The 26,329-nt window shown below is 40.8% G+C and overlaps 1 protein-coding gene across 3 annotated transcripts in view; it reads right to left on the bottom strand.

Moving 5' to 3' along the window:
• Nucleotides 1–15,853: 15,853 nt before the first annotated feature.
• Nucleotides 15,854–26,329, bottom strand: part of LOC100700324 (SPRY domain-containing SOCS box protein 4) — a 42,909-nt gene continuing 32,433 nt past the window's right edge. For all 3 annotated transcript variants that reach the window (XM_005461708.4, XM_019367719.2, XM_019367720.2), the window contains one exon: nt 15,854–17,129. In XM_005461708.4, coding sequence (XP_005461765.1) covers nt 17,002–17,129 — 128 coding nt within the window. In that variant the 3' untranslated portion in view covers nt 15,854–17,001. The remainder of the gene's footprint in view (nt 17,130–26,329) is intronic.

The following is a 26,329-nucleotide window of genomic DNA, read 5'->3' as shown; positions in this document are numbered from 1 at the left end:
ATCCGTACAGTTACTCAAGTACTTGTACTAGTACTATGCTGCTTTCCCATTTTACTCCAGTATATTCTTAATATGCTTATTGCACTTTGTACTCCATACTATATATTTTAAAGGTCTAGGTACTTGTTATTTTGCAGATTAATTGCTCTGTTACTGATTAAGCTATGGAGCAATATACAAGTAATTAAAATTAAAATCCTGTGGCCCCCATTAAAACAAAAAAAAAACAGACATGCCACTGAGCGCAATCAGTACATTACTTTTTAAAGCAGCTTAAATAATAAATGTGTTTTCTGTATTCTGTTCCTTATGATTACCACGGTCATTTATGTGCACTGAGTACTTCAGTGACGTTTGTGATGGGGACATGTGCTAAGCGCTGTAGAGATTGTATATCCAGTTGAATGTCTCCCTCTAGTGGATAAAAACTATATTGCATGACTTTAGCAATTGCAAATGTTCTCCAGTCACACCTGAGCTCACGCAGTCCTGCCATGCTGCTCACACATGTCTTTGTCGGGATCATTATCTGTTTCATATCAGCCTTGAGCCAGTTTGAGATTAGCATGGTCTCAGAATACCCAGTGTTACTCAAACTGTACTTTGCACAGCCAAAAATTGGGTCAAATGATAACCCAAGAGGCCTTCTGCTTGCATAAACTGGCGAGAACTCAGCAGCTCAGTAGGAAAGAATTAAAGTATCTGCAAAACTTATCTTCGAGCACAGCAGAAGGGGAGCCCCAGGCGCTGTCACCTTCACTCCTGACTCACAAAGAGATTTTGCAAAAACTAAACTCTGTCAAACTGCTTTAATGCACATCTATAATTACTGTCTCTCTAACAGAAACTCTTTTGACCTGACTTCTCAGGACAGCCAGCGGGGAGAGATGTGGACAGATGTTGCCTTTTGCTTGTCATTGCTAGATGGCGGCAGTCGGTGTCAAGGCTGCAAAGTCACGGCTTCCTGTCACTCACTGGAACATCGAGTACGGAGAGGTTGAGGCAGCAGTATATAAATAATGAAGTCCATGATGCCCCAGAAGGAAACAGACTACCTTTATCCCAGCATGCATTATTCATTACATTTCTTCCCACTCCAAGGCAGCGAGAATGCATTAATGTTAACGCTGTAATTGTAACCTCGAAAAACTCCAAAAAAAAACACCAAAAGAAAAAAAAAAAACAGATTACAGCAGGTCTAAGGCTTCTAGAGGAACCAGAGAGACTATGCTTTTACACACAGAGTCAAATTTCACAATAATTCTTTTATTTAAAAAAATTTCATTTATGTTTTTTTAAAAATGAGCATGAGGTGGATGTGACAACAAAAAGCAGAAAAATGTAAGCCTATAATAAAACACTGTGCTGTGTGATATTTGGAGGTAATAGTAGATGGTGATGAAGCAGTGGATGTAGAATTTCAACCACAGCAAAACAAAAAGGTGTGTAGATCAATCCAAAGATCGATGCCAACGCTGGTATTGGTAACAGCTCGATGCCAGCCCAATAGATACTTTGTGTCCCTCCTCTACATTCAGTAACTCAAACATACGCTAGAAAAAATCTCTGAACCTTTTATGTTGACCAGCATGTCACATTTAAATGATCGAAGCTGACCCAAGTAAGCGCTTCAGAGACAGACACATCCAAAAAACAACAACAAAAAAAACAACTGTTTCATCAAAATACATGAAAAGCTGTTTTGCTGTGTTTCAATTACTGTGAAAAGTACAAATTCTGTAAACTAGAAGCAATTAAAATGCAAAATAAAAGCATTTGCGGTCCTACAAAAACCAAAAAAGCAAAATAGTTTTATCCAAAACGCACAAAGTGATTGGATGAGATTCACCTTCAGGCTGCTGACAAACTGCAAACCAGCAACGGGATGAATGAAAAGCTGAAAAGGCTTCAGGCTTCCCTGCACATGTGTGGCAGCAGATTTGTGGCATAATAAGGAAAATGTTGTGGAGAAACTAATGTAATGCAAAGACTAATTTCACCTTTCATTTATTCCAAAAGTAAATAACCCCTCCCTCTAATTTCTACCTACATGTCAAGCTGACAGTTCATGTCAAAATTATCACGGAAGCAGTGAAGCAATGAGAGAATGGTAATAGTTACAATCTAACAAAAACATAGAAATGTGGGTTCTTTAAGGATGATGTCATGGTTAGATCAGCTGAAACTGGCTGGCAGTGAGTCACTTGCAGGCTTACTGTAATTCATGGACTGAATATAAAAAAAATGCAGCTTAAGGCTCTGATAAGGCCGAATGGCCTTAAATCTACATAGCTTTCTAGTCGCACATAGGTGGCAACTCAGCTAAATTCAAGCTGAGTTCCAAGTCTTAATGAGTAGAACACATTGTTCATTTTGTAGATAAAGGGTTAGTAACTGTGCAAAAGTCTTAAGCTACTACTCATTTCTGTATATTTTGCTTCCAAGGAGCGATTTTTCAGAGGAATCTTTCTTTTTCTTTTTTTTATTTGTGAAGCTACTTATCATTCAAGCATTTAAAAAAGGCCCTAACTGGATGAGCAAGTGTTGTGTCTACACATAACAGAGAAGTTAGCAAAGAACCCATTTTAAATTGTATCTTTTATCATTATTTGTTCCCTTTTAATAAAATTGTAAAAGTAGTATTTTCAGTAATAGTAAATTTTTCACAAGTCTCTACCCTACCCTATTGTATTTTAAAACACCAAAATGGTAACTATGCCCACCTTTAATATACGGCCAAACCTCCATCCTGTAAATCCATCCAAAGCCGTGGTGTCAATATCCAGGATTTTAGGACTCAGTAGAGAGGTAGTTGAATGACACTGAGGACTGTGATGAGATGTCGCTACTTATTTGGAAAATTCAGTGGCTTCTAAGATGTTCGCATATGGCACCTTTAGGGGAAATGTCAACTTAGGCAAATATAGTTTTGTTTTTTGAGTGTGAGTGTGTGTGTACTTGTTTAAATGTCTTTGTGAAGACCAAAAATTGGCATGACACTATATTTGTGGGGACCAACAGTTACTTGTGGGGTCCAAATGCTGGCCCTCACAAATTTGAAGGCATTTTTGAGGCTGAAAATGTGGCTTAGGGTTAGGTTATGTTTAGAGTAAGGGTTAGGATTAGGCATGTATTTCTAATGGTTAGGGTTAGGCTAACGGGCTAGGGAAATCACTATGTCAATTATTTGATGTCATCACCAAGATGTAAAAGCGAGTGAGAGTGTGTGTGTGTACCAAAATCAAGAATATCTGCATGTAATCACATTATGGCACAAATAAGTTTTTGTGTCTTCTTTTGAAAGAGCAACTGGCACACATGGACCTGAAAAACAGACAAATTCCATCAGCAGAAATCCTTTGCAGGGAGGCAGATACCTGGAAACAAGCTGTGTGGGACAGTAAACAGTCAACAAGTGGTTAAAATCAATAACAAGATATGCTTCCTCGGGACATGAGTCTTGTAAACTCTCCAAAAAAACAGGAGGAAAAGGAAAACCACTTTGGAAAAACAAGATCAGCTTTGGCAGAACACAGACCAGCCCACAGCTGGGAACAGAAACTACTTTTCCATGTAAATACCCAACAGCTTAGTATGATCCTCCAAAATATCACAATTCCCTGCCAAAACCTCTTCAACTTACCCCTAGAACACTTTAAAAGAGAAAAACTACCGCTCATATGTTTCAGTTTGAACAATTAACATAGTACTAAAGCTAAATACATACATTCAAACTGCTTTGACAAAGCTGCACACCAATGAAACATGTATACAGTGCACCGATAAGTGTGGTTTAGGTGTCTGAGGCAGGGTCAGCATTCACTGAAACTAGGTTTGTGCTCCAGAGGAAGTTAACTGTGGTAAACTTCTGGCAACATGTAAAACAGAAACAGCTTGCAGAACTGACAGACTGAGTAGCATTTATTTGGATTGCAAAACACAGTGCATTACGTGCAGAGCAGCATTCAACCTCTTGATCTTCACTGCCGCGGGCTTCTGAACTCACTGTGGTGTAAACAGGGTACTTTTTTTTAATAGAACAAGCTGTGGCAGGTTACACAGATGACATATTAGATCACTAACTTGGCAGATAGAGTGAACATGACTGAAGTAATTTCAAATGAACTCCACATTCCACCGTTGTCCTCAAAAACAACAGCAAACAAAAAAAGTTCTGTTTTTAGTTATTTCCTGTTTTTGGTTTCCCACCAACTACTGACAGTCTTCAGTGGTACGATCTCTTCTGTGTTCAGCAGCTTGTCACCGTCTCTTGGCATACAAGGCATACTACGAAAGAGTGAACTAAAAAGCACCTTTCAAAACACTCAAGGTCACCTCACACAGCTGAGTTCAAAAATACCCATCAAGTCAAAACCATATTTACAGTATTTAAAAATCACTAAGAACAGCTGAGTGAACAGGTGAGTGTGAGAGATAGACAGAGGCAATTAATGTTGCAAAGATGGAAGGATCAGGACCAAGTAGTTTTACTGATGTATGCTTTCTTTTCGATGTGCGAAAAGAAAGCATACTATCCAAGGTTGACACCCAGACTCTATATCTGAAAGGGAGGGAGAAACTAAGGAGTTGTCAACAGAAAATGAAAAACTATTACATTTAGATAAGGTGAGTTTGGTGCCAATGAGGAAAACCTCAGTTTTATTGCTGTTTTATTTCAGAAGATTGCAATAGAACAAAGATTTGATTTCCTGGAGGTAAACACTGAGGGCAGTGGGTGGGATAGTGGTAGTAGAGTTAGATAAGTAGAGCTGGGTGTCATCAGCATAACAATGGAAACTGATATGACCAAGAGGAAGTTGATAGATTACAAATAAAAGAGGGCCCAGGAGAGATCCCTGGTGGACTCCAGTATAACTGGAAATGGATGGAATTTAGCAATTCTGAGTTGAATGAACTGAGTGTGGCCAGAGAAATGAGATCTGTGGGCCACAAAACAAAAACAAAAAACCAAAGAAAACAAACAAACATAAACTGAGCTGAAAGAGCTTAAATGCTCTGTTGAGCTGAGTGTGTTATCAATTACAGCAGCTCAAAAAAAAACTAGAAACTACATGTATTTTCCATTGCTGACAAGGACACTGTCTTCTCTCTGCTTCCTCCTGCAAATCAGAAGCTGGTGTATATTCACAGTTTACAAGCACAGAAGCATAATAAATTTCTTCCGTAATCATCTTTTAAAAACCCCCACCCCCACCTTCTTACACTGGATTAGTCATTTGACAAACAATTACAGTCGTTCACACTCCAGCGGCCAGCAGCACCACACCATTTCACAGTCAAGCACGCTCTAATCCACTTTGCTCTAATTACGAGGCCACCATAAGAGAGGTGCCTGGAAAATGAGTTATGCCTCTCATAAATACAGCTAATCAACATATAAAGTAACTTTGTGGTCACTAGGTTAACTCATAGGTTAAAGGGACGCTCTCTCTCCTTTTTATTAGTTTACTCTAAATAAGGTCCACTGGCATAATCAAAAGAAAGCTCTGAAATTCAAGTTACTATATACGTCATTTCCAACTCGTGCAGAACACAAAACAAGCTTTTAGGAGAGGACATTGCATCACCCCCAACCCAGCCCCTCTCATTTGGCTTTCCATACATCTGATAAAATCAAGACTTAAATATAAAGTGTGTAGATGAGAGTAGATTGGAGATTTCAGTCAAATGAGTTCTGTTTTCTTACCCCTCACAATTCAAGTGTATAATCCCAGCTACAGGGCCCACTGTAGGACAAACAACTCTGGTCCCTGGTTTGTCTTTTGTGAGCGTAGGCTGTCAGTCCGATGTTTACCTCAGCTGTCAATAAGCATTCACATATTTACTCCGGAAGAGGCTGTAAAACTTTGTGAAAGGGGCCTGATATGAGCTAAGGAGTCAATGAAACTCACTCATGTCTGATGGCAGTGATACTGAGGTGGCTTGCTGAGACTATCCTGAACTTTTCCATCAGTAAGCACTGCTATTTTTGCTGCTCTTAGTCTCTAATGCTGTTAGCATTACTGAAACTCTCATTGAAATAGGTCTAACATTGTTGGACTTAATGAATAAACTCTGATAACATGTCAGATTATAATCAAACTCTTTATCAGAGGGAATGTATGTTTTTTAGGACCTTCAAGCCTAACATTAGCAGGTATAATGTCAGCTCACAACCACCTGTTTTTATCGCTTAGCTGGCTTATTGTCAGCTGCCTGGAAATGTGTGGGTCACATATCCAATCTGACATTAAGTAACTGCGACAGTGAAACTGTTTTGTGTGTTAGAGGCCTGACTTCAGTTCAGGAGATGATGCTTGAGATGAAGAGAAAGAGAATGAGGTGAAAATAAGGAACGAGAGAGCAGTTGTGGAGAAGACATAATGAGAAAGAGATGATGTTTTGTTTAATTGTGTATTTTTAGGCAGTTTGGGGTCATATTTTCATGCTTTTTGATCTAATTAATTACATCTTTTGTTTTTTGCCTTAAGAACCTTAACCTTTGTGTTTGAACATATATTCTGCTTACACTGGTCTTTTAAGACTGTTGTCCTGGAAATCTAACCTCTGTTGCTCTAGAGGAGCTTGGTCATAAAAATCTGATGATGTCACACTGATGTCATCATGGCCGCATTTGTGTAAAACAAACCAATTGCAGTTTGAAAGATGTAGCTATGCTCTAACGATGAAATGTGTTCATTTGCATCATGGGTCGTTTTAAAGTCGAAACATACAACAGAAATTCTGATCTATAAAGGGAGCATGAAAGTGAATAAGCACGAGAACTTTAATTAAAGCCAGAAGTGTTGCAGTGATGGCAAACAACCAAATGGTGGCAGCAGAAATGTAGAAAATACATCTTACAGTTTCTCTGTCAGAGAGAAGAGCAGGCCTCTGATTCATGTTGCATTTTACGAGTTTTTAATGAATTAACAAGTTAATTAGATTCAAAAGCAAAACAACTTAAATTAACAGGACCTTCGCAGACACTACGTGTTCAAAATGTGACAGTTGCAACGATCCAGTGTGCAAGGAGCCGTTCTGTTAACAAAAGAAAAAAATAAGAAAAAAAACAGACATCTGGGAGTGTTTACTTTGAAAAAAGAAAAATAATAAATGAAGAGAGAGAGGCTTTGTTCCTTTTACTGAAATCAAGCCACGAAGCAAAACCGGATAAGAGCATTAGCGGTCATGATCCTAAATCCTCCGGCTGTTATTGGCTGGGTGCTTATTTACATAAGGTGTAGCGGGCACAGCGCTGGAGAAACAGGACAGGCCAGTGGGTACAGATGACACAGTGCAGTGACGTCACAGCGAGCTTGTGTGGAGTTGTGGAGGATTTTTTTTTTAAAAACTTTTGGCACAGAGTCGGTCACCAAAGAGGCCGCCGCCGTCCCTGCTGTGTGCTCCAATCTGATTATGAGGTCCAGTGTTCTGATAAAGGTGCCAATTCACACACGCACAAAATTTAAATACACATATCTGAGCGTCACATCGCCTCTAGGCTGTGGCCACTAATCAAACAGGTGTGTGTACTATACGTGCGCGCCCACGGATCTGTTCTCACTAATTTTAGAAGCACCTTTCGCAGCAAAGGTAGTTTGTTTTTACCTAACAGGCAGCAGGTGACATTTGAAAAGGTTGAGATAGCAGGCAGGAGGCCCGACTGGAACCCTTTGGAAAATATTAGCAACCACACACCAACTTCATGCCACTTCCTTTTACACTCTAAGACACTTTTTTTTTAACATTGTTGACTCCTTAACTTCCTCTTGTTCAACCGAAGAAATGCACCGAAGCTGAAAAGAATGGAGGGTGATGCTGATGGCTCACAGGCCACAGACAGAAAAAAAGATGGAGGAGAGATAAGAAGAAGCACCACACTGTTATTATTGGGCCTCACACAGAGTTCTCCTGCTGAGAGTGTGCGCGGCACTCAGATAAGAGTATGACTCATGCATACCTTCACATAAGTACAGACTCCAGAACTTGTGCTGCTCAAATTAGAATTCCACGTTCTGTCCGTTTCCTGTGCTTGTTAAGCTGCTGTTTACAAAGTGGAGGCTTTTTTTCGCCTCTGAGCGTTTTATTTTTGTACTTCTGCAGCTTTCCTCCATATATACAAGCAACAGACGGTGGCATTGCCACCATGGTCGCTCCACAAACGCGAGGGTGGGGTGCTATCCTGGGTAGCACAGCTTAAAATATGGATTTTCCTACATTTTTCTCCCCTCATTCTCACTCTCTGCCAACCCTACTGTTACCCATCGTCCTTCAGTCCGACTCGCTCCGCTTCTCATTCACTAATCCCCTTCCTCCTCCCTTCATTTTCTCTTCACTTTCCTCTGGTTATCAGCACTGTGTTCCAGCTGAAGGAACAGACTGTTCAGGTAGCATTTGAAGAGCATTTTGAGCTCCGGTCTGATAGAGAGACTTAAGAGAGCGTCGTCACTGAGGCTGAGCTGAAGCTGCTGCCGCACATGCTGAAGGAGTCATTCAGGTAGCACGAATCCAGCAGAAGAAAATGATCACACATATTCTGGATCATCATGCTGCCATTTCAGTGTGGTCTCAAGCTAAAACTGAAGTCACCTCGGCCTCCAAGAAAATGTGACAAGTCTTTAAAGAGTTAAAGTAGTCCTGTGTGAATCATAAATTGCATGCAACCCTGGATCGTGCTCACTTATAAAATGGATTTTCTTCAATCAGGAAGTTTGAACGTTTCAGATATTCACAGTTTAATTCCGGCTGGGAACCAAAATGCTTAAAATGCAATCTCACCAGATGATGGACAATCTTAGTATCATAAAATCATGTTGGGAAGGTGTAAATTGGCAAAAGATGCACATTATCCTGACCAGGAAAGGTCAGTGCTATTAAAGGCAACAGTGGGGGGTTGTCGGTGGATTGTCTGAGGACAACACCAGGAATGCCTTTGAGGAAAAGTATGCATTGTTGTAACACAGAGTTGAACAAAACAACAGAAGCAAACCTTTTGTTTTTTAGGTTTTATATAACTGTGCTAGTGACTGTTTGATCAAGGAGATTTTCCAGCATTGTAAAAGCATTCAGATAAGGATTCGTTCAGCAAAACCAAACCAAAAAAAAAGATGAATACTAAATAAAATAAACAAAATATAATTTTAAAAAAGTAAAAAGGCAACGATAATCCACTCCATAATACACCCTACGACCTAAAACATACAGCATATATTTAACACATTGAAACCAAAATAAATAAAAAGAAAGGTGGATTTACTTTTAAAAAAAAATCACTACGTAAAATATGCTTGATATAAACTCACTGTATACCAGTCAATAAATTTCATTTGAACAGATTCCATTAAAATGTAACATTTTACATTGTACTTATGAAACAGAATTACATGGAAGATTGAAATGTAATCTATTACTTAGAATAAGCATTTTGGGATGAAACTTTTCTTTTCCCTAAGAGTACAAAGCTGCAAAGTAGAACAAGGACCGTCATCCCCAGCTATCACGTTTGAGTCAGCACAGAGAAACTGGACTGGAGAAGCAGCTGAAGACCATCAAGACAGCGATGGGATGGGGTGGGTTTCACAGCAACTAAAGTTTTAAAGTAAAATGCTTACGTATAGCACCTTTGAAGTCAATAGCATAAAATATACTACTACTAAAAATATAAAAGAATGTTAAAAACATAAAATGTGTCATCAAAAATATCTTTGCAAATATGATTATGTAAACATTCATCTGCAAGAGCCTAGGAGCACAGGATTTTTCCGTTATGTGACGCATGTGATTTCTGAGCGGGCAGACTTGGATCTGCTAGTGAAAACACGAGTGGACTCATGCAAACATAATTTTGTTCTTCAGAATTTTCAGAGCTACTGGAGCTGAAAACAAGCAGTCGATTGATCTGTCGACAGAGGCAGAGCATATCAGAAATGTCAGTGATTCACTGGCTGCTGCTTCTTTCAAAACATCTTCTGTAACAGTAAGGAAACTCTTTTTGTCAATACAAAAAATCGACACCACACACATCTATACATTCTTGTGCGTGTATATACATATAAATATATACACACACCCATACACTACCAGTCAAAAGCTTGGACATACCTTCTCATTTAATGTTTTTTCTTTATTTTCACAACTATTTATATTGTAGATTCTCACTGAAGGCATCAGAACTACGAATTAATACATATGGAATTATGTAGTCAACAAAAAAGTGTGAAATAACTCAAAATATGTTTAATATTTTAGATTCTTCAAAATAGCCACCCTTTGCTTTGCACACTCGTGGCATTCTCCCAATGAGTTTCATGAGGTGGTTACCTGAAATGGTTTTCCAACAGTCTTGAAGGAGTTCCCAGTGATGCTGAGCAATTGTTGGCCCTTTTCCCTTCACTCTGCAGTCCATCTCATCCCAAACCATCTCAGTTGGGTTTAGATTAGGTGTGTGGAGGCCAGGCCATCTGGCAGAGCTCTCCATCACTCGCCTTCTTGGTCAAATAACCCTGGAGGTGTGTTTGGGGTCCAACTAATCGAAAACCCAATGGGATGGCATGTCGCTGCGGGATGCTGTGGTAGCCATGCTGGTTCAGTGTGCCTTCAGTTTTGAATAATTCCCCAGCAGTGTCACCAGGAAAGCACCTTCACACCTCCTCCTCCATGCTTCACGGTGGGAACCATGCATGTAGAGATTGTCTGTTCACCTTTTCTGAGTCAAGCTTTAATCCAAAGTGTTGTTAACTCTGAATTTCTAAGGCTGGTGACTCGGATGAATTTATCCTCAGCAGCAGAGGTGACTCTTGGTCTTCCTTTTTCTGTAGCGGTCACTCATGGCAACCAGTTTCGTCGTAGCGCTTGATGGCTTTTACAACTGCACTTGGGGACACATTCAAAATTTTAGCTATTTTCCAGACTGACTGACCTTCAGTTCTAAAAGTAATGATGGACTGTAGTTTCTCTTTACTTAGCTGATTGGTTCTTGCCACAATATGAATTTTAACAGTTGTCAAACAGGGCTGTCAGCTGTGCACTAGCCTGACTGCTGCACAACACAACTGATGGTCCCAACCCTATGAGAAAAGCAAGAAATTCCACAAATGAAACCTGTGAAGTGAAAACCATTTCAAGGGACTACATCATGAAGCTCATTGAGAGAAGACCAAGGGTTTGCAGCACTGTCAACAAAGCAAAGGATGGCTACTTTGAGGAATCTAAAATATAAGACATATTTAGAGTTATTTATCCATTTTTTCTTTGTTACGCAATTCCATATATCTTGCTTCATATAGTTAATATTTTTATTATGTATCTACAATGTAGAAAGTAGTAAAAATAAAGGAAAAAAACATTAAATGAGAAGGTATGTCCAAACTTTTGACTGGTAGTGTATATATATAGATGTCTTGATGCATACTCAATCATCCAGGTAAGTAAATCCCAAAAGGTTGATTCTGTTGATCTGGATGTAGCGTTTTCAGTGGGAGAAATGTTTCGTCACTCGTCCAAGCGACTTCTTCGGTCTCAGCTGACTGCAGGTTTCCCCAACCTTATAAACAGTACATTTGCACAATAACTGAAACCAGCCCACTGCATGAACAATGGGCGGTGAGGTCAGTTCCTTGATCATTATTATGCAAACTGGCATGACCATTGATCAACAACCACTGATCAATGGTCATGAGTATCATTCACAGAGAGTTGGGGAATGGCTGCAATCATAGCATTGTAAGATGGTGACAGATGTACCCTTAGGCCCCCTCCTCGATTCAGAGATGGTCTTTCCCCTTTTCATGTAAATGGCCTCCTTGACTCCGCGCTCAAACCAGCGTTCCTCCCTGTCCAGGATGTGTACATCCTCATCATTGAAAGAGTGTCCACTGGCCTGTAGGTGTAAATAGACTGCAGAGTCCTGGCCTGACGAGGCAGCACTCCTGTGTTGTGCCATCCGCTTCGCCAGAGGTTGTTTGGTGTCCCCCCGATAAATCATGACAATCCTCCTGGCACTTAACAGCAAACACTACATTACTCTGTTTGTGTCGGGGGACACTCCTTGGGGTGGACCAATTTTTGGCGCAACATGTATAGATATAATCTCTATATAGATATACCTATATCTCTATATATATGGATATATCCTGTGACTCTTCATGTAATTAAAGCATCTCGGCCTGCTGTGCTCTTGCTCGTTTAAAGAATCACAGTAAAAACTACTGCAGCCCACGAGTTGCTTTTACTTTATTAATTCTGTGTCCTGTGGACAGGTTTGTGGGGGTGGGGAGCTTGGATGGCGGTCCATCTTTTGATAACAGACACTTTTTTAAAAAACCTCTGAAGCTTAAATTACCAGCAAAATGCTTAGTGTTTGCAGGGTAGTTTAAAGATATGAAACATGCAGAAAAGAATCTTTAACATTCAATCCTAAAACTACAAAAAAAGGTGATAAAAAGCAGGACGGATAACACATCTTTCATGTCGGCACTGAACATATACTGGACATAAATGTAGCAGCCGTCCAATCCTTATCATCTGCGGCCATGCAAATCCTCAAGTAGGTCAAAGAAACATCCTTTGCTTTGAGGAATTTAGGCGTGTGAAGATTTCCGTGTGCGATCCAGAGGAGAGAAATAAATGTTAGCTTTTACATAACTTACCAAGCAAAGCAGACAGGATTTTTTTCCCCTCCTCCATAAATTATGGATCTCTGCCCATCTCTGTATCAGAGACATCCGACCTCCAACCAACCATCTCCTCAGCTGCTCTCCATACATGCATATGTATAACACAAGCACAGAAAAGGGAGGCAGCGGGCTTGCGAGGGGAAAAGGATGCTCGGCACTTCCTTTGTCAGAAATGCTTCTCTTGGCCTGAAAGTCATTTTCCCTTCCAGATAAAAGCTCGGTGATGGAAGGTGTGCTTCTGAGCAAAGAAAACGGTGATGTGAGGATTTTAAAAAAGAAAGAAAAAAAAGTACATCACATGAGCAGAGCGGTGGAAAAAGAAGATAGGAGGAAAAGGCAGGAGGTGATGGTTGAAGCAGAGGCAGAGGAGGAGAGATGAAGAGATGAAGAGATGAAGTAAAGTCTCGCTGTCAGGCAGCAGCTGAATATGGATCTGGATGAGAAGAGTCACTCCTAACCTGATCAAACAAGTCATCAGCTTTAACTTTCAGCCTGTTCCAATAATCCTTTAAATGCTTGGGTCCTGCATTATTGAACAGCACTATATGCTACAGCGGGAGAATCGATTGCAGGCAGAAGCTCACGGCTGATCTCGTCTCTGCAGTGACTCACGTTTTACCGCTCACCCTTGTGTTGGCAGAGAGCTTAATGAGCACATTCTTGATCAGCCAGCTATTATTAACGGCTAACTCGACACATTTGTGTCATTACTAAAGCTTTAAATGTTCTCATCCAACAGCTGTCTTGCTGGACATCTCCCTCTCACTGAGGTAGAGATGCCTCTTGTTGCGATTATGATATTATCAGCACAGGCTGCTTTCTGCTGTACAACATTAATGGATTTTCTGTTGGCAGTGCCAGGAAAAGAAGCACAGAGATGAACTTTGATAACACCAGCAGCTTTGTTCTGGTGTTCAAAGGCTGTCCCTGCATGGGGAAATCCAGTTCATAGATGCACCTCATCTCGACTCGACACCAAAACCAGCATCGGGGGGACTTTGACAGCAGCAAAGGATTTTCTATCACTGCAGACCTTTGGAGTAACTACACTGATTTTAATGCCGTGTGATGTCATTGGTGTTATTGCCAATACACACTTTTAAATGACCAAAATTCACAGCCGCTTGTATATGACTTGTCATCCTAAAGCAGACGTGGCATTTAATGCCACACCAATGGTGTGGTGTGTTTCCGATGAAAGGAAACCACAAACACGTACAGGAAATAATGGCAAAACCCCCGACAGCTACATGCATAAAATCTATGAGGGTAGATGTGGTTAGCAACATACTATACAAATATTATATAGTAAATATACGTTCAATGTCAGCCTGTGAATTTACAATTATGGATCTTTGAGAATGAGAAAAGACCACTATATTGTGTGTCTTAACACAAGTTTGGCTGGAGCCAGGTGTTGAAGGTCAAAGTTTACTGGTAACGACTGAAGCACGTACTCGGGTTTCACGTGTTTGCTGATAGGTATAACAACAGGGCATAACAATAGCAGCGGCTGCTGTGATTTAAGACACGCCCGTACATGTATCATATGGACATACTGTGCATCCTGGCAGGGAGGGAGATGCTGAGCACTTGTGAACATTGTAAGCTTTTCATGTAACATTTTATATTCAGACATGATTATTTTAGCCGTTTAGCATCTGCTGTCACCATATTCTGAGTGCCCCTAAAATGCAGCCCATATCTGCTTAATGGAACAGCTCTCCTAGACAGCATAGCTGCTCTACACTGGGGGGAAAAATAAAAACAATAACAATCATAACAATAATACTTTTAAGTTAGAGTGCGTAAAGTCAACGTTTCTTATAAGGTAACTGAAGCAGATGATGGATGTAATAACACAAGTTCTTGCTTTATCCATCATTTTTGTAATATATCAGAAAATCCATACATGTATCATCTTCTGCTTGTTCAATTCTTGGACAATCAGACCTATTTACACAGCTGTGTTGAGTACATAAACAGTTGAAAAAAAAAAACAACACTGATCCATACAGATTTGAAAAAACTTCAAATATAAAATGGTCAAAATCAGTATTACAAATTGCTAATACAAATTTCAAAGATCTTTCTTGAAGGATGACAAAAGAAGCTGTTTTGTGGACATTAGTCTTCATTTTTAGCACCCGTCTGTTTTGACTGGCGATCTAACCATGCAGCATGTAACAGCTGACGGATGTTTATCAGGATGGATAAGTGAAGTTTCTCAAGTGGAACCTTCAGCTCCTCCACCCTAACATCTCTCTTTGACACCATCACCAAGAGGAGCTAAAAAGCAAAGATGCATGTAAAGAAAGCAAAGAGCCATATTGGTATGAGTAACACCCACAGACAGCTTTCACACATCCACATCCCAGGAAATAAATAAATAATTGAAGGAATCATTGAGGGATCAGGGATTTTTTTTTGTGTGTGGTTTAAAGCGGGTACTAATACATCCCGAAATAACTTCCCGCTGTAGGTATTATGTTGATTACATGTGCTCACTAAAGTGCACAGCTTAGGTGTATAAAGACTTTTTAATCCATTCCTTCCAGTCGGCTCCAGCATCTGGTTTAACTTTAAATTTAAAACAATCTGGGAGAGAAAAAACAAAAAGGCCACTTCGGTTAGCAAATGTAACGTGGCAAAGCAGACCACTGACCAAACAGCTGCTCAGTGTTGCAGTTTAGCACATCAGTGTTCTGAGAACCAGTTTAGCTCACTGGATAAAGTGGGTGACGCATATGCTACAGCAGGAACCTGGGTTTAATTTTGCCCCAAGCTTGTTTCCTCAACGTGTCACCCTCTCACCCAATATGTCCCTTCTTTCCCATAAAAATAAAAAAAATACTGGCAGCCATCAGTGCTCCCCCTCAGACACACATGGTTTCAATTTCAAAATCTTATGTCATCTGGAGCTCAACTTATCGCATTTGCAAGTTTTTCAGAAAGCTTACTGACCTTGAGGTCAAGATCAGTCATATTCAAACTCATCCAAGATTTTTAGCAGATGCTCCTATTGTCACCTCGTTCTCAAGTTAAAGTATTCACAAACCTGGGTGTCCATCACGCCTACCCGCCGGGGTGACGACAATCCCCCATCAGCCTTTTACAGCTGAGGGGGAAAAAAGGCCAAAAATAAATCTTTAATATCAGAGAACAGAGACAGGCAGTGTTAATTCATCTCAGTTTATTCTTATTCACATTTAAAACATTTTCATGGCAGCACATTCTTCCAACCATACAGGTGAGACATCCTGTCCTGCAGAAGAAAAAAAAAAAATCCCATAAAATTCATTTTTTTAAAAAGAAAAAAGGAAAAACAAATTCTAAGGGTATGTCAGTGATTAAAAACAAAACAAAAAACATCTTAAGTCATATGGTGGATAAGCAGCATTTAAAACTTTTGGGGGAAAGAAGTGTTTCCTGATAAATGTGTGTTTGCATGTTGTAGCAGAGTGGGCCCCTGCTTCACCTTTGGATCAATCTCTATCAGTGTTAGAGGAGCTAGAGAGCCGACCAACGGCGTGTCTGCGGTCCTTTCAGTTCACTAAGCCTGACGGGGGCTTAAAAATCACATTGGAGCGAGGGGTGGAGAGATACTGAACGAAAGAGAGAGAGTAAGGCTGGCAGCAGAGAGAAGGAAGATTTAAAAATCTGAAACCAGAGCGGGGTTGTTTTCTAGCCTGCGTGTGTTACTGCCTGCTTGTCAGCGAGTTGTCTTCTTGCTACAGACCGGGCTCACATTGTTTCTATACACAGGCTGCCTATACGTGATCCATGTGTGCCGTGCCGTGTACACAGCAGCAAAAATAGAACTGCGTGTGGCTTTGCAGGGATTGTCGAGTCTCCACAGAGCCTGCTGTGTTGTTGGGAATATAAATATAAATACCAATATGTTTCCGAGGAAGCCTCCACAGAGTCTGTGCACAGCAGATGTCTGGGTAAACTGTTGCCCGAAAACCACAGCATTTCTATCTGAGGACATGTGGTTTGACTCGACATAGGAAAATGGATTGACACGTTCTCTTTTAATTTCTCGCTCCCTTCATTTCATTCATCAGCTCCTATGGTCATCTGTCAGAAGATAGAAACAAGTCGAAAAAAAAAAAAGAAGCATAAAACCAGAAGATAAAAACACCCAAAATGGAAAACCCCCAAACTTGTGTAAACAAAACCCTTTGAACAGGTGGTTAAGATGCCACCACAATGTCATCGCCTGCATCCTCAGCAGATGTCTGATGTTCAGTCTGGAGGCTGGTTACCATAAGAACAAATGGGCCCCAGTTTCTTGCTGTGTGTGTTTAATGTGTATGTGCCGTCACTGGTACTGGAGGTAGTTCTTTAGTGTCTGCGGTAAGGGGAGTGTGTCAATGTGATGGATGCGCTCTCTACCCAGAGCCAGTCGAGCTACTCGTCTGCACAGGTCCATGAGGGGGAGGGGCTCCGCTGTTAGAGACAGAAGAGAGCACAGACACGGGTTAGAGTCCAAACGGGCATAGGAACAACTTCAAAATGCTCCAGGTATGGAAGACAAATCATGTTCAGTCATTTTAGTCACAGTTTACATTAATTTTTAAGTTTGGGCAATATTTCCTGTGAGGCAGGAAAGCATAAAGAAGCATAAACATGAAGACATTTCATATCAAGGACAGGAAGACACTTTGCAAAACATAAAACCGATATAAATGGTAATAAACTACAAACTTTTACACTAACTAGATTTATGACACTTGATTAAAACTGAAATCATTTGAATGCTTTCAAAGCGACCAACACTAAATGACCTTTCAGTCAGAGTTAATACACTGCTGTCAAAATTAACAGCGCCTACAATAACAGAGCGAAAACCCCGACAATCAAACGACCCGATGAACAAGCAATTTGGAACAGCGGGAAGGAAGAACCAGGCTCCGGGAGGAGCATTTGCCACAAATAGCTCAACTTTTTTGCATTTTGAACCATGCAAAACTACTCTGGTCAAACCCAAGAATGACAAACAGGGAGCTAGGAGTGAGCATAATGAGGCTTAAAAGGGACCTAACCATTGTAAACCAGAGGGAGCAAACCCAGTGATACATGTTAACATTTGTTTCATTGTTTTGTGTCATTATAGAAAAACTGCTGCTGCCCGTTTTACATCCAACAGTTAACTGGCACTCAGTGACGGGTTGTCAAGTAAACACCAGGAGCTGACATTCTGTGCAGAGTGTAAAACGCTTTGCCTGATTAGGACTTTGTTAAATTATTACTGCAAAAGACAAGAACATGAGGAATTTCTCTCTTTTTAATAGACTGACTGCACACAAAGATAATACTTAAGGAAAAAGGTTTATGAGCATGATCATAAGGCAGCTGCAACCTTGTGACCTTGCATGAATGCAACTCTGTTGTTCTGAAGTGTAAAACATCAGTCAAACTAATGTTACAGCACTCAAAATGTAATAGCCTTTTTTTGGGGTGGGGGCAATCTCATGACTACTTTAATTATGTTGCATCTTCATACATGCAAATGGAAAGAGAAGCAGCTGTTAACAGCATTTAAATATATACACTTGTCATCACTTCCAACAGAGTGTGCCCAGCAGAGCACGCCAACTTCCCTCCCACCAGTTTTAGAGGCAACTGATGTCTGTGCATGTCACACAGACAAGACTCTTAACTGCTACCCCTGTACGGATGTCAAGCTGCTCCACCTGGAAGCACCATCTGGTGAAGCAGAATTCCTGCTGCTTGGAGTCCACTTAAACACGGTGTGAAGGACATGAGGAGAGACGTTTACACCTGCATAAAAACCCAGTTACACACACCCTCTAGTTGACGGGGGTAAATACTGAAGAAAGCCACTTCCGTGAGCCAACCTGACCTGCAGGGTCTACTTCAGTTACACACACCCACAACACAGCAATCACTCACACACAAACACATTTGATGCTAGATTTTCTTCCCAAAGTCGATGTTTTCAGTAACCACATCCATCAGCATCAACGCTATCACAGAGTGTGATTTTCCATCTGTTCAGTCAGTGCTTCTTAAGGCCACACAGCTAGCTAGCTGAAACAATCTAAGGAGGGCCACAGCACACACTTACAGTCTCCATCATCTGCCATAACATTACATGGCCCATATGATCATATACAGTATGATGTGTGAAAACGTGCCAATGATGGGATGCAGTTCTTTTGTAACTTGTATGCAACTTTTGGCTTTTTCCTCGTGTCCCGGGCAACAGTGACAGCATGATCACAGCTGTCAAATATTAAGCTTGTTTATTTAAAAAAAACAAAAAAACATAGTAACATTGAGAACATCTGCCAGTGACAGGCTCTTAAGAATTAAGATGGGAATCTACACTAAACACTAAAAACACAGACTGAATCAACCCAGCTGTTGATTCAGTAAAGACAATAAAGTGGTGCAGTTTGGTGTCTATGAAACTATGATTATCCTAAATGTGCAAAGCTGCCCGATTATGACACTTTGGGTGGGTGTAAAATGGATTTGGTTGCAATATAATGGGGCCAGTTCCCGTGCTTATGAAGTCATTATTTTTTTAAGCCTTTTTGAGCCCTAAACTAAAAATGAAAATTTCAAACCACCCATATTACCTTCATGGCCTTGTTACTCAAAATATCCACAGCATGAAAATGAAATAAATCCTGAGAGTCAAGTGGGAACTCTTTCCAGATTTGACTGCTTTTAGATGGAACAACAGACTGTTTCCAGAACCTGCTAACAGTCTGAAGCAATGAAAGGGCATTTTAAACATCCACAGATGAGCAAAAAGGGTCCTCTATGACTGACCGAGCCCTTACTCTCTACAGTTAACAGTATGCAGCATTACCACAAACTGAAACCCCCTGCCAAACTCCTATGATGTGCATACATGAGGACTAGTCTGACAAGCGTTCATGGAAATGAAGCACATGGAGCTCATCAAGAGATCTCGGGCATTCCTCTGGGCATGAACTGCTGCTGCTGTGGCTTCATGACCGCTGAATGGCGATCACAGCTGAAAGGCAGCAGGACCTGGTGAGGCTGGACAAGGAGAGAGCAACAGTGACTGCACACATCAAGACTAATTAAAAGCCGCCTTCGTCATTTAATCTCTTTGTTATAATCAAAGCTGATGGGCTTTCCGTCCTCATGCTTGTCATGTTATTTGTAAATCATGGCGAACATCCCACCAAATCCCTCTGCTGTGGTTTTGTTAAGTGACTTTTTGAAAGCACAGTGAGGGGAAGTGATGAAATCCAGCAGCTGAACAGGCATAAGGAAATCGAGTAGAGCTGTCTGGATTTATATGAGTGCCGCATGCTTAATGAGAAGTCTTTGTTAAGGGTGCTTTGTGGACATGTGGCAGTGTGGATTTATTTGTAGCCACATCAACAAGCCCATATCACAAAGACTAGTTGAATGAACTCCGACTTAATAGAGACAATGTGCAGTGATGTGTGCAATGAGACTGTACAGCCGATAATCCTTCACAGCAGCAAGTGAAATACTTGGCAGGACAATCGCATCCCTCCAACATCTTATTAGCCTCTCTCTGCAAAGGCAAGTCCATTCTTTAGTGCAGCAGCTTAACAGATTAGAAACTAAGTCTTTGCAATATAAACCGATGGTACAACATCATCTCCATTCAGCCTGAAGCTTGTGAGGGGCTGAACTTTGCTCTCGAGAACAAGGAACCCTGAGATCACACCCTCGGTGCACGTGGAGCCTGTGCGTACGCATGTTGCCTTGACAGCAATCAATCAGCCTACTATCAGTAGCCTTAGCATATGGATAGTTTCCATAGTAACCAGCTCCTTGCACCCCCACGGTGTGATGTCACTGTATCGGTAAAGACACAGATGCAAATGTGCTCTGTGCAGTCCACTGTCTGCATCCGACTGCAGCCTGTTAAACTTGAGACAAATTCAGTTGTTTCAGCTCAGACAGAAATGACTGTATTAAAAAGCAGCTTAATAACAGCAGATCCCCAAATAAAGACATAGCTGCACACCCCACTTTACAGCTACAATACCACTGCTGTAATTGGTCTTCTAGGTTATAGAAGTAGGTTCTATAAGGGGCTGCTCACATTTTCATAAGTGTACTTACACTTATTTTTAAGCTGATTTTTTTAAACAAATGGAAAAGCCTGAAGGACGTCTGTCATACTAACATAATATTGGCAATGGATCTACTGTCGCATTGAATAATTCACACTACAGTACAATTAGAACAGTCTCCTTGGGACTTGGGGGGTGGAGGGAATAAAGAAACCGGTGGTTCCTCCAGTGCTCTGTGGAATTTTCTCACATGACTCCCTAGTGTAGTGGTTAACGCAGTCACTCGGCAAGTGAAAGGTCACTGGTTTGAAAGGTCACAGTCTAGAAGGGCATCTGGCCAATTCTAAACATTGCAGAGGTACATGCTGTGGAAAAACGTGGTTTTGACTGCATGTGGTTGCAGACCTGGTCCTGACATTGCTTTGCATTCACTGGAAACAGCCACAATAATATTGATCATGTTCCTGCAGCATTAATATAAAAAGAATGAATAAGGATAGGATAGTTAAATGAGGTGAAAAATGTCAGTGACTATATAATGACATACAGTGTCCATGCAAATGAGTCTATGGTGTTCCCAAGTGCACATGTATAACCCAGCAGCTTGGTGTTAATGACAGAGTGATTTTTTTGCATGTTACTCAAAACAATGTGATGAATCAATGTTCAGCAACAGCTTCAACCATGCATTTTGTATTTACGAGCTCTCTTACATGCACACAGCACAGCGCTTCTTCCACTCTGCAGTGCAGAAGTAGTGCACAATGCAAGGTGAAGTGAGTGCTTGGAGACCTACGTTCAGAGAACCTTTGGTGACTTCTGATCACTTGTGTTTAAAAATAATAAATATGAAAAATAAATAATACACATACAACATTACACAATACATTTACATCTTCCTCTGTTACACAGATGAGATCATTATGGCTGAAATAACCAGACAGGTGTCTGATCTTGTCTGTAGCAGGGGAATACATAGAAAAAATTAAAATATTCCTTTGCAACAACATTTCTTGATGTTTGATTACGCTCAAGCAACCACCCAGCTGCAGTCCAATTAGTTCATATTTTTCTGCTCTGTAACTACACTGACTACGGCGTTTACGTGCCTCCGCTGTAATTGCAGCAAGAACAGTCCATCTGCTTCTTGCACATTTGAAATGTATTTAAAATGTATATTTATATATTTATATTTTTAATGACTTATAATTACATTAAGAATTTTTTTATGAGCCTGTCAGTCAAAATGACAGAAAGTCTAAAATCTGCTCAGATTGGGCCTCTGTGTGCGTGCGTGTCCATGTGTGTTTGTCATAAATGAGTGTGCACCATGTCAGCATTAGGTTTATATGCTTATGAATACTGATGTGAATTATGAATGGTATAAGTGGTTCCTTAATGTCTTTGTGTACTCCTATAGAGGTCAGCAGGTTTAATGTACATTTATCTCAGCCCACACCTACAAGAGTTGTTTTCAGAGGTACTACATGTGCATGCATCAGCAACGAGAGCTGAGCAAAAAGGAAAGAGGAAAAAAAAAAGTTCATTATTTAGAGTGCAATGATGTCATTACATGTGAAAAACCATTATTTGCAGTATTTCACCCATTACTCTCTGACAGTGCTCTCCTGAGGGATGTGGGGATTCTACAAACTTGCTGGAAGCCAGCCAGTCACTGCCGGCACAAGCTGGTCTCCATGGTAAGGGTTGCCTGGGGTGACAAGTGGTCCTGTCAGACACTGCCTACCTCCTGTTAGTGCTCATCATCACTGTCCATCAGCTGATAGACTCGACTAACACTGACAAGTGATCCGAGTTTGGGTTACAAAACTGCTTCTGTTCTAATTTGCATATGTTGAATCTCAGTTGAATCAGCCTCAGATTCTACTTCACATCACATCCAGCTGTGACTATGTGCAGACTGTTGGGATGTTGGAGCTCATTTTGGAATATCACTGATGAATAGCACTACAATTTAAAACAATTACATTTTTTGTGATTCTCTAGTGCTACTGTACCTGCTTTAAAACTTGTGTACCTATTTCCATTTCATCAGTGTACATAGTGATGTTAAAAATTATAGTGACATATTTGGACAATATTTCTTATATGTAGTCTTACACTGTGTTACATAAACCATCTTTTCATGTTGTGTGCGTCTGTTAACTAGAGGTAACAGCTTGACTGTATAAGGGCTTTGTTGTTTCTGTAGCACAATAACTAATTAAAGCTTCACCAAACAAATGACGACTAAAGAATCAATAAAGAGGTGAACTAAAGTGTGATGATCCCTGCTGTGAGTCAAAGGGAGGTCAGATTCCCAAATTGGGCGCAGGAATATCTACCAGTGTACCGATAACCTGAACGGTCAAATATCTGGCTACAGCCCTACTCTGGATAAGAATCTCATAACCTCACTTTCAAGAGAATGAACCACTGGACACGCCCACTGTTTTCATGCAGTTGAGGAAATCGTTATTCCTTACAGCAGAAATAATCAGAATCTGCTGCAGTTTTCAGTAAAGTTTAACTGCTTCGAAATATTATCCAAGACACTGATTTGGATTTTATTTCGATCTATTCTAATAAAACATGCTTCGGGCACTTTCCAAAGAAAACACTGACACACCGCATTATTGCCATTCAACCCAAAACTGGTTCAGCAGCTTGCATGTCATCTGACATGCAAGCTGACTGTTAGAGCAGGTTTAACAAAGAATCTTTGTCATCCTTTGGAGGCATCTAAGTCAGCTTAAAAGTGGAGCTCTGCTTCCAGTCTGCCGTATGAGTGTCCAAGTGTGCGCTCTCCCTTTCACCTACCGCACTCATGACTTTTTTGGAATAGCCAGAGACTCAATTGACAGATTTACGGCACACTAAAGGGGAGATGGAGTATGGAAAAGCGTGGATAAGGACGACTGAGCACCTGATGCACAAGGTGGACTGAAGAGGCCTGCAAGCTGGCAGGCACCCACACCCACCTAACACCTAAACAAGAACAAAGTGTAGGAAGGGGAGGTGAGCTCCGAGATGGCAGCACGTCAGCTTCTCTGGCCTCACTCAGGTGTGACGGCTTGTGGGTAACTGTTGATGGTTCCCTTTACTTTCACATGTGCAGCCCACTAATTTTAAAGTGCACAGACATCAGCTCACCATAAGAGACGTCCTAGTTATGTCTTACTTCGAAATTGGGGCTTAGGTAGGTCCATCTTTCTGGCACGTGTTCCAATTTAGTGATCCTTGAATTCCACCCACTTTTCCCTGCCTTCCTTCAATATGACAGATGTACTGAGGTAACAGGCTCCTAGCTATGCTCATCCAATACATTAGCATAAAACTGGTGGGGTTGTCAGACCTACTTTTAAAATGATGGGTGCATGTGTCTATATAAATAGCCCTTAAGGTGCTTAAGCAGCTCCGTTCCCAAAATGAGGGAAAAAAGGAGCCAGAGAACATGTCTTCGAATGGACAGAACCAGATGACCTGTGTGGGTGATGAAGGAAAATGTGGTTTAAAGGAAAAAAATAAATAAGGGATGTCGCTCTATACCCAATTGGCAATGCTGTATACCGGTAAATTGAATAGTTCAGCGTTCTGAGTGGACCAATCAGATATCATTAGTGGAAGGATTTTATATTGGCTTTTCGCTTCCTTTTACATTGCACCGGCATACAAGTGAGTTCCACACAATCAACTGCCATCAATTTAGTCTCTGCTGAGGAAATGGAGGCTAACAATGGAATTACTACACAGCTATCAGTTATTTTAGTGGTCTAACAGCACATGCAACATATAGGCAAACAACCAATCTTAAATGGGCTTAGTATGAATGTATACAGTGGTCATTCCATACCAGTTCAACCTGGGAAGCTTCCTAATAAGTCTTAGGAAGGCCTGTAGTGTGAGTTTTCACATTAGGGACAGTGCCTTAGTAATGAAGCTAAATATTACCAAGATGGGATCTCCCATGTTAATATTATGACATCTCTGGTGTATGGTGAGAGGTAGCTATAATGTGTCATCCATTTTTACATGTAGTCTTGCGAGAGAGACCCAACTGTTTACCCACTACACCTCAGTCAAATGTCTAATTGCTGTCAATCATAACCAAATGCATGTAGCAGCAGTTTGAAAACTCTGTGGTACATAATATAGGATAGAACACCAGTTGAAAAAAAGTGTGTCACTGAGACCACCGTTTCATTGTTCTACTCAAAGTGCACCCACAAGAGCAGCGCTCAGTCAGTCATCAGTGCTGATCACAAGTCCTATACTGATGTTCTCTTTACTTCAAAGGGTACTTCATTTAAATGCTTAATTTACACCAAAATGGGCAGATAGAATTACCAGGATCACTTTAGCTAGAAAACATGTCTGACTGTTACATCTATTCGATACTAGAAGTGGGACACCACATCCTGACTTAATAGCAAGCATAACAACACTTACTTTGGATAAAAAACAAAAACAAAAAACTCCACTTGGTAAGTGCTTGCAAGTCAGTGAATGAGCTCAACCTTAATTTATGCAAGGTCTAAGATTAAGTTACAGCTTGCATCTGTCCTGTGAACACTGCTAACAGTGCTGAATGCCAGACAGGGAGGAAGAAGAAGAAGAATCTCTGGCTTTTACATAGGGCAATCCTTGACCAACAAACTAGCACACAAACTGACTGGTCAACAATTAACCACCCACCTATGCACACAAAAGAAAAAGTCAGCTAACCTGTTTCCACAGCAACCTACCACCACAACAAATGGGTGCGTAAACAGTGAAAAAAGAAAAGAAAAAGGGGGGGGGGGGATCAGTGTTGAAAGGAAGGAGGAGAAAGACGATGAAACAGGAGGGAGGTAATGAAACAATGAGAATTGGAGGCAACACAGAGTTGATTTACAACCAGGGGTGGACATGCATGCCAGCAGGACGTCTGAACCCCTTCTTCTTATGTGGTGTAAACTGCTGCCATTACACTGACTGTGGTCTCATGAGGCCTTGTGTGGTTGATAGAAAGATCAGGCCAAAATCCAGTGACACCATGATAGCCAGTTACAGGTATAAAAGTGATTTTAAAAAAGTAAAAATAATAAACAAATAAAACATGTCTCAGTAGGTGTGGCTTTCAACTGCATCTGGGACTGAAGGCCAAAGTTTAGGGTCGAGTGGAAGGCTGTGAGGATGAGAAGACTGCTTTAATGTGGGGTATTAAGGGACAATACAGACAGGAGAAGGGTAAAAGGATACTCCTCTCTTTTCGCTTCCTGGGGAGTGAGATGAAAAACAAAGCAGTCCAAGTGGGGGTAGAACGAGGGGAAGAAAGGAATGAAAGAACTACTTGACGCATGAAAAACCAAGAACGTGAACAATCAGTGAATCCTCTGTGAGACCCAGGAATAAGGGAGCACTGACATCTCCAAGCATACATATATTGACGACTCCATTCTTCTCTACATCAAAGAGATGTGCTTTATGTCTAATATCATACACTCATCTCCCATGTGCAATCTGCCACAACACAGGCTCTTCTGAACATTTGAGACTTCCAAACTCAACCGACACGAACACACGATATACCAGGCAGACAAATGGGAGTAT

The sequence above is a fragment of the Oreochromis niloticus genome, linkage group LG14, assembly GCF_001858045.2.
Source record: "Oreochromis niloticus isolate F11D_XX linkage group LG14, O_niloticus_UMD_NMBU, whole genome shotgun sequence".
In the NCBI taxonomy this organism is placed as follows: domain Eukaryota; kingdom Metazoa; phylum Chordata; class Actinopteri; order Cichliformes; family Cichlidae; genus Oreochromis; species Oreochromis niloticus.
This window is presented reverse-complemented; position numbering and strand designations above follow the sequence as displayed.